Source organism: Microcaecilia unicolor, chromosome 3 (genome assembly GCF_901765095.1).
Source record: "Microcaecilia unicolor chromosome 3, aMicUni1.1, whole genome shotgun sequence".
Lineage (NCBI taxonomy): Eukaryota > Metazoa > Chordata > Amphibia > Gymnophiona > Siphonopidae > Microcaecilia > Microcaecilia unicolor.
In genome coordinates, this window is record NC_044033.1 from 436,114,109 (window position 1) to 436,131,052 (window position 16,944).

Below are 16,944 nucleotides of genomic sequence, written 5' to 3' on the forward strand. Positions count from 1 at the left end.
ATTTGCTTCATTTCTTTGAAGGCGTGAATAAATATTTGGGTAAAGGTCAGCCGGTTGATGTAGTGTATCTAGATTTTCAGAAAGCTTTTGATAAAATTCCCTCCTGAGAAAATTAGAGTCATGGGATAGGAAGCAAGGTTCTGGTGTGGATTAGGAATTGGTTATTGGACAGAAAACGAAGGTAAGGTTAAATGTTCATTTCTGTCAGTGGAGGAGGATGAACAGTGGAGTGTTGCAGGGGTCTGTTCTGGGACCGGTGCTATTTAACATATTTATAAATTATCTGGAAATCAGAGTGATGAGTGAGGTGATTAAGATTGCACAAAATTATTAAAATTGTCAAAATGCATGCTTATTGTGAAAAATTGCAGGAAGTCCTTAGGAAACTGGGCAGCCAAATGGCAGATGAAATTTAATGTAGACAAATGCAAAGTGATGCACATTGGGAAGAATAATGCGAATTATAGTTATCTGATGCTAGGGTCCACTTTAGAAGTCTGCACTCAAGAAAAAGAGCTAGATGTCATTGTAGACAATTTGCTGAAATCTTCTGCCCAGTGTGTGGCGGTGACCAAAAAAATCAAACAGGATGCTAGGAATAATTAGGAGAGGGATGCAAACTATGACCAAAAAATATTATTATGCCTCTGTATCGCTCTGTGGTGTGACCTCACCTTGAGTATTGTGTTCAATTCTGGTCACTGTGTCTCATAAAAAGATATAGCGGAATTAGAAAAGGTTCAAAGAAGAACAACCAAAATGATAGAGAGGATGGAACTATTCCTGTATGAGGAAAGGCTAAAGAGCTTAGGGCTCTTCAGCTTGGAAAAGAGACAGTTGAGGGGAGATATGATTGAGGTGTACAAGATCCTGAGTGGTGTAGAACAGGTGGAGGTGAATCGATTTTTTTTCACTCATTCAAAAAGTACCAAGACCAGGGGACACTCCTGAAATTGCATGAAAATGCTTTTAAAACAAATAGGAAATATCTCTTCACTCGAAGAATAGTTAAGCTCTGTAATTTGTTGCTGGAGAATGTGGTGACAGCAGTTAGCGCAGTGGTGTAGCTACGATTGGGCCTGGGTGAGCACAGGTCCACCCAGCGGCAGCACCCCACATCAACATCTCTCTTCCTTCATGGCGTCCTGGCATCTGCCCACCCGTTGCTGAACCCTTTCCTTCCCTGATGTACCTTGCAGGCGTCCCTGGCGTCTGGAGTGATTCATTATTGCTGCCTGCACCGGCTGGCTTCCATCGGCAGGGTCCTCCCCTCTCTTTCATCATTTCCTGTCTGGCAGGACCCAGCCGATGGAAGCCTGCGGAACCAGCACAGGCAGCAATAATTGAATCACTAGAGGTGCTGGGGATGCTTGTAAGGTACACCAGGGAGGGATGGGGTTCAGCGACAAGCGGTCAGGTGCCGGGACGCCATGGAGGAGGAGAGATGTAGATGTGGGGTTGGTGAAAAAATGTATAATTTTTTAAATATCTTGGGGGGAGGGGGGCTATGGAGTGCCATGCCGTGAAAGGGCCCATCTAAGTTAGCTCTGGGCCCATCCAAAATATTGGGTCTGGCTACGCCACTGAGTTAGCATATTTGGGAGGTTTGGACAAGTCTTGAAGGAAATGTCCATAGTCTGTTATTGAGGAGGACATGGGGAAGCCACTGCTTGCCCTGGGATTGGTAGCATGAAATGGTGATACTAAATAGGTTTCTGTCAGGTATGTGTGTCCTGGATTGGCCACTGTTGGAAGCAAGATACTGGGCTAAATGGACCATTGGTCTGATCCAGTATGGCTATTCTTATATTAAGAACACAACTGGAACACTAACTGTATTATACTCTATCCCTGCAGACTGCAAAAAAAGCAAAGATAAGGAAAACCTGAATACCGATAATAGTGGGGTTTGTAGCAGGTGGGCCGGAGAAGCACTTTTCAGCATTCTCCCCTGGCCATGGCATCACGTGATCCCTCCTAAATAGTAAATTTAAAACAAACCAGAGAAAATATTTCTTCACTCAATGTGTAATTAAACTCTGGAATTAGTTGCTAGATAACGTGGTAAAAACAATTGGCTTAGCGGGGTTTTAAAAAGTTTTTGATAATTTCCTAAAAGAAAACTCCATAGTCCATTATTAAGATGGACGGGAAAATCCACTGCTTATATTCTAGGATAAGCAGCATAAAATCTGTTGCTGCTGCTACAGTACAGTTCTGTACAGTATTCATCACAGAAAATCTACAGTATAAACAGTATTTGTACTGTTCACTACAGTATTCTACAGCACGTGTACAGTATCTTCAGCATGGAGTTTCAGGTTTGCTACAGTACTGTAAATTTTAGTGCCATTTTCAAAATACAGTGTAGAGTAAGCTGTACAATTGTACAGAAAAGTGTAATGGAAGGAAATAAACACAAACAAAGCTTTGTTGTACAAGAAAAATTAATGGCTGTGGACAGAGTATGCAAAGGGGAATCCCTGATGAAGGTTTCAAAAGATTTAAATATTTCGTAACGCTCCGGGTTGGCTTGGAAATGAAGTGAAACTGCAAGACTTTATTAAAAACGTTGATACTTCTCAGGGACTTGAAAACGAGTGCATTATGCAGCAAATCTTCAACTAGCAAAAACATTGCGCACGTGGGTTGCTGAGCAGTGAGAGAAAGGAACCCCTCTTAGTGGCCTAATTCTTCAAGCGCAAGCAGAAAAATTGACAAACAATTGTCAAAGAAACATTTTCTGCTAGTAGAAGATATGTATACATAGGTTTTAAAAAGGCTATAGAATTTGTCTGGTTTCAGTATCTGGGGAAAGTCTATCTGTGGATTCAGCTGCTGCCAATGCATTTCCAAGTGAACTTAAGAAACTTACTGAAAATGAAGGCTACACAGATTAAGAAGTATATACAGTGGAGCACCGTTAGTATACTGTGTTTGGGAGGCATGACTATGTAACTGCGTACTATTGGTGCGCTTGTTACTGGAACAATAATGAAATACTATAGCATCAAAGACGTTGCTTTCCTTCATTTCCAAGCCAAGGAAGCTTGTTGTAGCTACCACCAGGTCATTTCCAGTGCAGCATACCGTGTATTATCGAGTACCACGCATTCATTTTATGATTTTGAGAGGCAGGTTATTGCCACATTATTATTATTATTATTAATTACATTTGTAACCTGCGCTTTCCCACACATGGCAGGTTCAATGCGGCTTACATAGTAAATAGAGTTACAAAGTCTTGAAGGAGAATGTAACAAGTTGTAGTAAACATAGTAGTGATCAGGCTGTTTAGTGATGCATGTACTAACAGCGCTCCTCTGTAGCTTTCACAAAACAGCTTTATTTTAGGGCTGCACACCGACAAAAAATGTTTAATCGTGCGATTTAATCGCATAGTGTGCCCCGTTTCCTCCTGTAAAGTGCAAAATATAGACAGCAGATGTAAATTCTCAAAAATTACATATTTCAATTACTAAACTGAAAGAAAAATCTGTTTGTTTGTTTTTTTACTGTTGTCTGGTGATTTTATTTTTCTAATCACTTGTTCCTTTCTTCTGGTTCTGCTTCCTTCTGTGCTTTGAACTTGTTTCCAGGGCATCCTGTCCATTATTTCGTTTCTCTCATCCTTTCTTCTTCACTTCATGCCCTATATCCATCTTTCATGTTCTGCTTTCTTTCATTTTTCTTCTTCCTGAAATCTAATTTCCATGTTTTCTCTTTCCCTCCCCTCCGTGGGCACACTTATCTCCCCTCCCTTCCCCTCCTGTCTGTGAGCTCAGTCTCATCTCCCTTCCCCGGCACAATCTCCCCTCGACTCCCCTCCTCCATGGGCGCAGTCTCATTTCATTTCCCCTCTGTTCCCCTCTCCGTGTGCGCAATCTCATTTCCCCTTTCCTCCATGGGCACAATCTTATTTCCCATCTCTTCCGTGAGCACAGTCTCATTTCCCCTCCCCTCTCTTCCATGGGCACATTGTCATCTCCCCACCCCTCCTTTCCGTGGGCACAGTCTCCCCCGGGTCCTGGCATCTCTGCCTGGCTGTATCTCTCACTCCCCCCCTCCCCCATTGCCAGCATTTTCTCGCTCACTCTCGGTCCTCTGACCTTGCCTTTAATGCTGAAAGCAGGCTGCTTCTCTCGTCTGCCCAATCCTCTCTTATAGTGTCCGACCTGGAAACAGGAAGTTTTATCAGAAGAGGCGGGATGCTATAGAGAGAGCCTTGGATGGATGAGAGAAGCAGCCTGCCTTCAGCGTTAAAAGCATGGTTAGAGAACCGAGAGGGGTAGATAAAAGTAGCATGAGAGAACGCGGGCCACCTCTTGTAGGTCCCAACACTGCTGCCAGAGTGTCTTCTGCTTTGCACCAGTCTGGAAGTGCTGCAGGTTCGTACCACCTCAGTCACTTCCGGGTAACGGGTGCACAGTTCTTCTTCCCCACACCGCCGGCCCTACTTTTATTTACAAAACTGTTACTGGATAGAACTTTGGCATTTAACGATGAACCTCATAAAAAGTGTGGTTTTAAAAATTTTGTTAAAAAGACCACTTGACTCTGCTGTTTTGCACCAATAAAATGGACATACACAAGTTTGTTCCCTTATTGATTGGTTGTTTTGAAAATCCTTGATGCTTTAGCCATCTTAATAAAATAAAATTACCTGTAATCTACAAAAGCAGCAGAAATGCATGGATGACCATTGCCATATTTGACGACTTGTTTCATCAGTCATTTGTGCCGGCCGTTAAAAGAAACTCGAACAAAAGGCGATATTGTTTCTTGAGAACTGCCCTGCTCACCTGCTGGCAGAGTCTTGAGTATCACAAAATGGAAAAATCCTTGTCCTTTCCCTACCTTTTAATACAGTATCTAAGATTCAGCCCTTAGATCAGGGCATCATTCAAAATGTAAAACAAAATTATTGATGTGGAATAATTTTAGTCTTGATATCATTGGAAAATCCAAGCATACCAGGGTTTCTAAAAAGCTTAAATCTGAAATAAATTATATACATGATTAAAAAGGCATGGGATGATGTTAAGCAACTGTCCATTGAAAATTATTGGATGAAAGGCCTCGGTGAAGCTTTTTCTCCTCCTAATGAGCACAGTTTAGACAAACAGTGCTGCAGATAAGGCCAAAAGTGAACATGACTTTGAAGGGTTCATTGGAACAGATACCTGTATAGCAAATCAAACTAATGAACATTTCTTTGATATATTAAGAGTTCAACATGGACATGTCTATAGAAATTATAAACAACTGGCTAGACTGGGATAAGATTAGTGATGCAGAAGTTTCTACTACCGAATTTTGGTCAGATGCAGAAAACTATTCAGCCTAAAGTTGGTGACAAAAAGCTGATGATACAAACAATGCTGATGAGAATACTTATAAAGATTCTGACTCGGAGGTACACGCACCTAGAGTTCACCTAGTGAAGCTCTTGCCGCTGTCGAAATATTCTCTCAATTTATTGAAGAAAATGACGCTGAACAACTTGAGAATGAAAGAATTTGCAAAAAAAAGTATGCATTGCCAGCCAAAAACAGACAAAAATAAGTGTATTTATTGTAGACTAGTAAAAAAGGCCCGTTTCTGAAACCAATGAAACGGGCGCTAGCAAGGCTATTCTCCTCCATTCACCCATGTCCAGCAATCCTGGTCTCCCCTCCATCCATCCATGTCCAGCAACTCTGGTCTCCCCTCCATCCACCCATGTCCAGCAACCCTCCTGTCCCCTCCATCCACCAATATCCAGCAACCCTCCTGTCTCCTGGCTTCCCCTCCATCCACCATGTAGCAACCCTCCTGTCCCCTCCATCCACCAATATCCAGCAACTGTCCTGTGCCCTGGCTTCCCCTCTATCCAGCCATGTGCAGCAACTGTCCTGTGCAGTTGCACGCCCCCTACCCCCCCGTCGATTTGCACACCCCCTCCCTCCCTCCCCATTGGAGTTGCACGCCCCCTCCTTCCCCCATCGAGTTCCACGACCCCCTTCTCCCCTCCTCCGTCGAGTTCCACGGCCCCCATCCCTTCCCCCCTCCACCCGGCCCCTCCGTCAACTGGCTGGCCTCCCTACATCGAAAGCAGAGCGCCTGTCACCTGTGTGAAAGCGGTGCAGACAGAAGAACGCTTCCCTGGGATCTCCTTCGCTCCCTGTGTCGGGCCGTCGTCTGACGTAACGTAACGTCAGCGAGGGCGGGACATTGGGAGGGAAGGAGATCGGAAGGGAACCGATCTTGTGCCTGCAGCGCTTTGATACAGGTGACAGGCGCTGTGGTTTAGATGTAGGTAGGCCGGTCCATTGACGGAGGGGGGGGAGTGGATGGGGGGTGGGTGTATGGGTTGAGCGGCGACCAGGAGGAGGCGAGACGGTGGTGGTTGCATCGGGGGATGTGTAGCGGTGGCGGCTTCAAGTGTGGGGGTTTAGGTGCGGCCTGGGGGGTGGAGCGTCGGAGGGTGGGGGAACTGGGAGGGGAGAGATGGAGTGCGGGCCAGTTTCGCGGAGCGGCAGCGATCTGTGGTGGAGGGTTGAGTAGTGAGTGCGGCGACCTTGGGGGGGTGGTAGCGGTGGCAACGTGGGGGGGTGTAGGGGTGAGCGTTGGGATTTGTTGAGTATCATAGCCCCGCCCTCGACGTCATCACGTTGTGACGCGAGGGGGGGGCAGACACTCATGGGGAAAAATTCCGATCTGTGCCACCTCAAAAATTCCGATCGGAAGTTGCAGCTTCATTTAGAACGTTGGGGTTGCGAATTATATGCGGAAGGGGCGTGGCTGAGGGCGGGTCTATGAGAGTGAGTGAGTGGTGCAATGAGTGACAGTAAGTGGTGCTGACAGCCTAGCCTACCAACAGTGCAGGGCTTCAGTGTTTCCTTTTGAGGTGAGACTTACTTATATAGATACTGTACAGTAGTCTTTTACTGTACGCATTTTCTGGAATTGAGTACTGACCATTGTTCTGTACTTTTCAGTGATAGTACAGTAGATGTAATTGTCTTGTTTTATGTACTTTTTGGAATTGAGTATGTACTGTTCTGTACTTTTCAGATATCTGCAGTGGATGTGCATAAGAGATTTGCATATAATGGAGGCAGTACATGCAAATAAAGTTCATGCATATTCATTGTGGATATCTTGATAACCTGACTGGCAAGGGTACTCCAGGGCTGGAATTGGGAAACATTGCTGTACAGCTAAAAAAAAAGAAAAAAAAGGAGGCACCCTCCAGTGATCAACTGCTTTAATTTAGCCTCATGCAAAAGGCGGGAGACCACCGAGAAACCTGGTTGGGGAGTGAAGGAGTAGCCTAATGGTTAGTACATTGGGCTTTGATCTTGGCAACCTGGGTTCAATTTCCACTGCAACTCTGTGTGATCTTGGGCAAAGATCTTAACCCTCAATTTGCCCCAGGTACATCAACTTAAGCTCTCTAGGTACAGAGAAAGTACCTACATACATATACAGCTCTGCATACGTCTAGCAGTGCTATAGAAATGATTAGCAGTAATGCGTGCTTTTTGTCAACTTTTGTAAGAGAACTGTAGAGGCAGGTGGGAGGCCGCCAAAAAACCTGGTTGTGTGCGTGCTTTTTGTCAACTTTTGTAAGAGAACTGTAGAGGCAGACGGGAGGCCGCTGATTAAAAAAACCCCAAAACTATGCCTCAAGGAGTACTGCATACAAACCTGGCATCATTGTGAGGCATATTGCTGTTGCACATAATCTGGACCCGCACAGTAATGATGCGCGCAGAAGTGGTTGTTCCTTGAATTTAGTGATTGAGGCAGAACCCAGATCCTAGAAATTAAGTGCCCAATTTATTTCCTGGGCATACTTCACAGAACAGGGACTCCAAAGGTTTGGGGAATTAATGCTGAGAACTTTGATGAAGTTTGAGAAAATGTTCTTTGAAACAATGCGAGCTAATTCAAAATTCTATTCCTTTCTCCCCTCCTGCAGATACGGAGCATTCCTGTAAAGTGTGTTGTAAAGGTTCAGATGGCATATGTAGCCCTTATGTGGATGCCAACAATCAGTTCCTGTATCTGCGTAAAGGGAAACCATGCACTGTGGGATTTTGCGATTCCAATGTAAGTTATCTGTTGGTCCTTAATGGAAAAGGGTGTGTGACATTTAGGTGCTACCATTTAAGCATCTCATATAGCCCCTATCACTCTGAGACAGATTTTACCATGTCTTTTGATATCTTGATCAGACAGGCATAAGTTTGCAAATGGAGGAAGGGGAAGATGTGCCACTTTGTCACCTCTCCAAGTGTGTGCTTTTCAACTTGTTTAATCTTTAGGCACTGATGGTCCCTCTGAACAAATTCTCTTACTCTGTGTCCTAGCCTGAGTTCCCTTCTCTCCGGTACCCAAGCTGCACAATGTCACTGCTTCTCCCCAACTGTACCGCTGCCTCTCTGGCTCCTTCTCAACTGCCCTGAGGAGGAGGGGTTGCCAGGATCTCGTTTTCCTACTGTGAACCTAGCGCCCAGGCACCAATCCTCGTTCTCCAGCTCCTTCCAGGCCGCCTCCTCCACAGTCATAACTATCCCTTCTGATCTGCAGCCCCTTTCCTTGGCAGCTTTTTCCGCTGAGGCTCAATGAACATCAAGAGCGGTGCCAGCAACAATGGCACAGAACACAAGCAAAACAGATCACCATGGCGTTCTCCATGTCGTTCCTCTACTCCCTGCTTCACTCCATCATCAAGGGCCCCTTGGGGACACATTACCAGCTTCACCTTAGTTGAGTTCAGTTGCTGCCCCTGCTGAAGTACACAGTCATCTCTGTCTACTTCCTCACACTAGCCTCACCTATCCTCTGGCTGTACGAGCCAAGCACCGGCTACACCTGCTGGCTGGAATGCTGGTGAATGGCCCCCTGCTGGCGCTGTGCAGTTTCCTCATCTTCTCACTTGCCTTCAGCAGCCCATCTTTATTTTCCTGTTCAAGAATGTTGTCTTGTACAGCAGGGTGAAGGAGGTGCTAGAGCAGGGATGGCAGCCAGGGCTAGAGCGATGGAGGTCAGCAGGGCAGTGGGCAACCCCATTAGTTTGCAGAGGCTGCTGCCTTTGTTCTGCACCACCGCCGCTGCTCTCACTGCTCTTCATGGAGCCCTGGTGGAAGGAGCTGCCGAGGAAGAGGGACTTCAGGTCACCAAGGATGGCAGTGACTCTGGAGGAGGAGGATGGCTGGAAGGAGATGGAGACCGAGGACTGGTGTCTGAATGCTGCATTCATGGTAAGAAAAGCAAGAAGGATCTGGAGAGGCAGTGACGCTGTTGGGGAGAAGCAGGGAAGGAAGAGAGAGAAGGGAACTCAGGCCAGGAGATGCAGTAAGAGAATCTGTTCAGAGGGGACTGTTGGTGCCTAAAGATTAAACAAATTGAAAAGTACACACTTGGAGTGCGTCAAAGTAGCACATCTTCCCCTACCTCCATTTACAAACTCATGTATGTATGGCCAAGGTATGAAAAGATGTGGTAAAGTCTGACTCATTAGAGTGATAGGGGCTTTATGAGACATGTGTTTTTTTTTTTGTGTGTGTGAGTATGAATAGCCAAGTAGACAGACAGATGGAGCCTTCCCAGAATGCATTTCTAACAACAGATGAAAATCTGTATGGTTCATCCAGTCTATCCAAAAGGCAGAGTTTTTTTTTTTTCTGGCACTCTGCAAGTTACACTTCTTCATGATAAATACTGGCATCACAAACGGCAGTCACCAATTTGTCACCATGCCAATCATATATAGACAGTTATATATGATGCAGTCTTGGAACATGCCAGTAGTCCAAAAAGTGGTTTTATTAGGCTGCAGCATAGTAATATACATTATCAATACATGATTAATCCAACAATATTGATAACTAACAACATTTTACTCCCTAATTTCAATGTTAAGACGTTTTCCCTTCCCCTATTGCTAACATTTTACTTGCTAATATCGACTTTGATGTCGTCTTCTTCCCCACTGAGATACACAGCACCTGCAATCATAGCATATGGTAAGAATGTGATATAAAATATACATACTTGATCCTGATCTGTTTGCCATTTTCAAGAAATAGATCCATGCTGAGCAGACTTTTACAGTCTTACCTCTCAACTACTGGAGTTTGCTGTCAAAGCCCACTCCAACCATGAGGTTATTTAAATTTTGCTTTAATTGGATTCCATCCTCTTTCTCTATAGGGATCTTCAGTGTTTATCTCATGAATATTTGAATTTTGTCGCTTTTTTGTCTTCATAACCTCCACCGGGAGGGTATTCCAGGCATGCACCACCCTCTCTGTCAAAAGTACTTCCTGATGTTATTCTGAAGTCTGCCACTCTCAACTTTAATTCATGTCCTCTTGTTCTTCTGCTTCCCCCTCAAATATCTAGAAGAGAGCCAACTTGATGGCTCAGTGGCACCTGAGGTCTTTCACTTTCTGGGTTGGCTAAAAATGTCACAGAAGTAGTGTTGGTCTGTGAATTGGATGGGGAGGGTGAGGAAGCCGTAGTCATTGTGCAATAGTAATATCTAATGGACAGATTTAGGACTCACGTTTTCAGGTTTTTGAAAGGAGCCTTATTGCATGCCCTCTGGCTAGTGACTTGATTACAACAAACTTGGGATATGAATTAGCACTCTGTTGGGTAATTCCAACTGAAGGCATAAGAACATAAGCATTGCTATACTGGGACAGACCGAAGGTCTATCAAGCAGGGCCGGTGCTACGGTTTCTGGTGCCCCTACCCATCCAGCATCTCCTCTCTCTCCTTTCTTCTCCCAACCCCCTTTACTCCCCTCATTGAGAGCAACATAAACTCCTCCACTGCCATACACCTGCGCTCAGTGCTTTTTTTGTAGGAAAAAAGGTACTGGTACTCATTATGAGTAACCGTAGGCGTGGGATCACTATGGCTCCGCCCGTACAGTAGCCATACTCCTTTTACCAGCCATGGCGCATATAAACAGGCATCCTTGAAAGTACTACACCAGTATAGGAGAAGAAAAATAACTTATAATTTTTTTTTCATTATAAATAATTTCTGTAAGCTATTACACTACTACTACTACTATTTAGCATTTCTATAGCGCTACAAGGCATACGCAGCGCTATATACCCAAAATGACACAAACCATATTAGCGCACAGCCCAGGAATTAGAAGAACAGCCTTGCCAAACCTGAAACAATATGTTATCAGAATCTGAGAACCTAACAAACAGATCCTTTTTCAGATACTTGGCCTTTCAGTCATACATGCAGAACAGAGATAACTCTCTTCAAATTCTTCAGAAATTAACCTGAAATCCTAAGAAGCTAGGCTCTGCAAACAGCACAATACCAGAAAACCAGAAAGACGTGTTTTCTCCTATACAGTTCAAAATAAGACAGCAGATGTAAATTCTCAAATTGGACATATTCCAGACACTATAATGAAAATAAAATGATGTTTTTCTACCTTTGTTTTCTGGTGCCTTTGTTTTTCTGATCATGTTGGTCCCAGTTTCTGATTCTGCTGCTCCCTATACTCCACGGACTTGACTGGAGGAGGTATAGAGTGGATCCAGTTTTTGCCTATTTTCTTCATCCATGTGCAGTTTTTCTCCTCTCTTCCCTTTCCCTCTCTCCATCCATGTGCATCTCCTTCTTCTGTCTTTCTTCCCCTTCATCCATGTCCAGCATGTCTCCTCTCTCCCCTTCCCTCCATTCATTCCCAGCATTTCTCCTCTCTCCCTTGCCCTTTCCTCCATTCATGTCCAGCATTTCTCCTAGCTCCCCTCCCCTCCATTCATGTCCAGCAATTCTCCTCTCACCTCTGCCAGCCCCTCCATCGATTCTCCTCTCACCCCTGCTATCTCTTCCATCCATGTCCATCGATTCTCCTCTCTCCCCTGCCCTCCCCTCCATTCATCCATGTCCAGTGATTCTCCTCTCTCTCCCCTGCCCTCCCCTCCATTCATCCATGGCCAGTGATTCTCCTCTCTCTCCCCTGCCCTCCCCTCCATTCATCCATGGCCAGTGATTCTCCTCTCTCTCCCCTGCCCTCCCCTCCATTCATCCATGTCCAGTGATTCTCCTCTCTCTCCCCTGCCCTCCCCTCCATTCATCCATGTCCAGTGATTCTCCTCTCTCTCCCCTGCCCTCCCCTCCATCCATCCATGTCCAGTGATTCTCCTCTCTCTCCCCTGCCCTCCCCTCCATCCATCCATGGCCAGTGATTCTCCTCTCTCCCCTGCCCTCCCCTCATCCATCCATATCCAGCAACTCTACTCTCTCCCCTGCCCTCCCCTCCATCCATCCATGGCCAGTGATTCTCCTCTCTCCCCTGCCCTTCCCTCCATCCATCCATGGCCAGTGATTCTCCTCTCTCCCCTGCCCTCCCCTCTCCTCTCCCCTGCCCTCCCCTCATCCATCCATGTCCAGCAACTCTACTCCCCTGCCCTCCCCTCCATCTAAGTCCTGTGATTGTCTTTTCTCCCCTGCCCTCCCCTCCATCCACCCATATCCAGCAACTCTCCTTTCTCCCCTGCCCTCCCCTCCATCCATCCATGTCCAGCGACTCTCCTCTCTCCCCTGCCCTCCCCTCCATCCATCCATGTCCAGCGACTTCTGTCCCCTGCCCTTCCCTCCATCCATCCATGTCCAGCGACTTCTGTCCCCTGCCCTTCCCTCCATCCATTCATGTCCAGCGACTCTCCTCTCTCCCCTGCCCACCCTCCATCCATCCATGTCCAGCGATTCTTTTCGCTCCCCTTGCTTCCCCTCCATCCATTCATGTCCAGCGATTCTCCTCTCTCCCCTCCATCCATCCATGTCCAGCGATTCTCCTCTCTCCCCTCCATCCATCCATGTCCAGCGATTCTCCTCTCTCCCCTCCATCCATCCATGTCCAGCGATTCTCCTCTCTCCTCTGCCCATCCATGTCCAAAGATTTGCCCCAGCCCCCTTCTCAACTTCTGCTAGTTCCAGTTCCAACCCCAGCCAACCATCTGCCCGTCCTTTTCTCCGCGACAGCCCCCAATTTGTTCCTGCCACCCTGCATTTAAATCTTTTACGTCAAAGTCAAAATGGCAGTGGTGGCAGCAGACAGTGAAAGAAGCAGACTCGTCTTGAGCCTTCCCTTCCTCAGTGTCCCGTTTTCACGGAAACAGGAAATTACATCAGATGAAGGTGGGACACAGGGTAGAGAACGCTTCAGGAGAGCCTGCTTCTTTCACTGTCTGCTGCCGCCGCTTTGACTTTGAGGTAAAAGATTTAAACACAGGGTGGCAGGAACAAAAAGGGGGCTGTCGCGGGAGCTGATAGTGGGCAGGTGGGGACTGGGGTCTGCGGCTGGAACTGTGAGCTGCCAGCAGCAGTAAGCATGGCTTGTGGTGCCCTCCAGAGGTCGTTGCCCCCCTGCCATGCTTACCGGGTTGCGCTGGCCCTGCCGTCAAGCCCAGTGTCCTGTTTACAGCAGTGGCCAATCCAGGTCACAAATACCTGGCAAGATCCCAGAACAGTAAAACAGATTTTATGTTGCGTCTCCTAGAATAATAACCAGTGGTTTTTCCCAAGTCTATCTTAATAATGACTTATAGACCTTTCTTTTCAGAAACTATCCAGATCTTCTTTAATCCCTGCTAAGCTATGTACTTTTACAGACATTCTCTGGCATCGAATTGCCCTAGTTCATTTTTATGACATGGCAGTTTCTTCATGCTCTTTTAGCCACCCAGCACAATCTGAACCAGGGCTGGGATCTTGTGCCTTGAGCCTTCATTCACAACCACTTGGGAATTTTTGCTGTATTTCATAACTCTCCTCACCCTCCAACACAGCACACCAAGCAGTTATTTCTATAGGCCCGGAATCCAGCCAGTAGGGGACCTTCCATAAACAGTGGAATGAGATGGACCACTGATATTTTGTCCAATGCAACATCAGCAACTAGAGAGTTTGGAGGGAAGAGCTAGAGATCGGTTTCCATTCAACCAAAAAGATGTTCTGTTGTCCCGGGACCATCTTATCTTGCAGTGTACAGTACTTCCTCTAAGCCACCAGGCCTGCCCTTCTAGCAATGAAGCTGGAAGGCCAAAAAAGCAATAGGAATTGGTGTTTATTGCAATTTACTATACTGCCCTACCTGACAAGCAGAGCAGTTTACATACTACCAATTAAGAAAATAATAAGAAAGATAAAACTATCACACAAAAGGAAAGATAAGTAAAAACAGGGATAAAAGAGGTGAGGCAGGGAAGAGAAGGTAAAGGACTGATATGGTGGGGGAGGGGTGTTTCGTTGGTGGCTCCCGTCGGTCTGTGTCTCCAAAAGGCCTGTTTTGAATAGTCACATCTTCAATTCAGATTTGAAACTATGAAAAGAGATGTTACTGTGAAGAAGGGGAAGATTGTTCCAAATGTGTGGTGTCAAGAAAAAGAAAGCGCTATGACTAGTAGATTCAAGGCGAGTTAGGACTTGGGAGGATCAGGCGATGACCATTGATTGACCGGAGAACCCTGGCTGGTGAGTAGGGGACAGTGAGAGAGGAGAGATGATCAGGAAAGCCGAACCTGAAGACTTTGAGTGTAAGGATAGCCACTTTACAAATGATGCATTGTTAAATCGGTAGCCGGTAGTATTGCTTCGGTAAGGGAGTTGTATGATCAAAGTGGTGAGCAGAACATAGTAATCTTATGGCTGTGTTTTGACGGAATTGTAGTTTCTTTAAAGACATATGAGGTAAACCAGCATAAATGATATTGCAGTAGTCGAGTGGTGAGGTGAAGAAAGAGAGGATGAATGAATGGAACTGATTATGGTCGAAGAGATGGCGTATCGCCTGCAGTTGGCGAAAAACAAGAAAATTGACCCTAGACAAATGTGAGATTTGAGGTTGGAAGGAAAGGGAAGAATCAAAGATTATACCAAGATAACAGAAGCTCGACACTGGGGTGATTAATGTACCAAAGGAGAGGAAGGAGTGACTATTTGAAAACCAGCAGGTGACGGTTTTGTCATCATTTAGTACTAACTGGTGATCCTTTAGCCAAGTAGTGATGGTGTCAAGGCAGGTTTGAAGGGGACCAATTGAGAGGGAGAGAGGGGAAGTGGAGTAGAGCAAAAGGATATCATCAGCATAGATGTGAATAATGAGTAAATAAGTAGAGAGAACACTTGGATGAAACTCTGTCGTACCTTTAGCTATTGCTTTGTCTGTTAGGAAACAAACTGCAGTCTCCTTGCATATGAAGAGCTTAGTTAGATAAGTGAGAATGAACACAAAATGGGCTACATTCTGCCCATTCTGTTATTGCTAGTAGTGGGGCAAAATTTAGGCATAATTTCAAAGCTGCTTATGCTGCTTATATACTGTATTGATTGCTTGATTTGCCACTGAGATGCACATCACTGTAAATTTAGACACATTCCTTGTATACACTGAACCTCCGCTGCCCCACATATCAGTTTGAAAAGGGCAAGAACTTCTTGAATTAGTTGCAGTGGCTTGAATCTTTAAAAATGTTAGTGTAAATATGCTGTATTAAAGCAAAAGTGATAATGAAATGCAAAAAAGCCAGCACTTCAGACAGGAGGAGAAAATAACAGCTTAATCCTGTATCACCTAGCATTTTAGGTATCCATTCTGAAAGTTTAAAAGTTGGCATTGAAATGGATAAAAAAAACTACATTTTTTCCTTAATTTGTGAGCCGTTTGCATGTTTGCCACAGTTTAATTTGTACTTAGCATGTGTCCCTGTGTGCCATCTGTTTTTTAATTCTTTCTAGCACAACAGAAGTTTGAGAGAATTATACAAAATAGGGTCAAGAATGTCTGTTTGGGGGCAAGTTAACTCTGAAAATCTAACAGAACGGGATGGAACTTTGCATTTGGGAAAAACTAGCAAAAATACACATTGTGTTAGAAAATGTTTCATATTGAACTAGGTATTCCAGATAAATAAACCCCCTAAAATGGCCCAGTAAATTTCTATCGGAGGATGAGTTCTTGCTTTTGTAGCATAGAAACACATACAGTGAAACATAGCAATTTAGGGAATTCCTGCTTTCAAACTGCCTCTCAGTTCTGTACTCTCTGCATCCCAAAACAACCCCACCACAAATGCCTCCTCACTCCTCAAACTGCCCCGTTCCACAAAACTATTCCAGTGCAATTGCTCCACCCTGTACAAACTGCCCCACCATCTTGCAGATTCCAACTTTCCTGTCATAAGAACATAAGAGTAGCCAAACTGGGTTAGGCCAATGGTCCATGTAGCCCAGTATCCTGTTTTCCAAACAGTGGCCAAGCCAGGTCTTAAGTATTTATTTATTAGTTACTTTTGTACCCCACATTTTCCCACCTATTTGTAGGCTCAAAGTGGTTTACATAGTACCAGAGAGACGTCTGCAGACTCCAGTGTGAACAAATACAATGTGATGTTGTGGTAAGATAAAGTTCATGTGGCACAACCACATTAGGGCATCGTCTAACGGAAGATTTGTGTTATGTCCATTACGTTCTTTAGTTTTGTTGTGTTGCAGAGATCAGGCATTTATGTTGGATCGGTAGGGTATGCCTGGTAAGGACCGGGCAGAAACCTAAATTGTCATGTCATATGTAATAAAAGGGAACAAAAAGATACTGTGATGTAAAACATAAAAAAGAGAACCAGAGGCATCAGATATAAATCAGTGGCCAGGCTATTAGGTCTCCTATAGCACTCAGCTATTTCAAACTCTTGAGCCTCCTGCTTAACATCAATCATTTGCTCACCGGAACCAAAACCTCCATAAAGGTGATATTACTACTTTATTGAAAAATGAAACGTTGATGTGTATTTTTTCTCCTTTTATCTTTTTTTTTTTGTTTTACATCACAGTATCTTTTGTTCCTTTTTATTATATGATTATTTTTTTGAAGAGCATTAGTAAGTTTTATTAGATTTAGGGTTGTTCCTC

General features: G+C 45.0%; 1 protein-coding gene across 1 annotated transcript in view; it reads left to right on the forward strand.

Annotated features, from left to right (window-relative positions):
* ADAM17 (ADAM metallopeptidase domain 17) overlaps positions 1-16,944 on the forward strand; it is a 160,281-nt gene that overhangs the window by 125,495 nt on the left and 17,842 nt on the right. Inside the window, exon 15 of the mRNA XM_030198883.1 lies at positions 7,967-8,097. Coding sequence (XP_030054743.1) covers positions 7,967-8,097 — 131 coding nt within the window. The remainder of the gene's footprint in view (positions 1-7,966; positions 8,098-16,944) is intronic.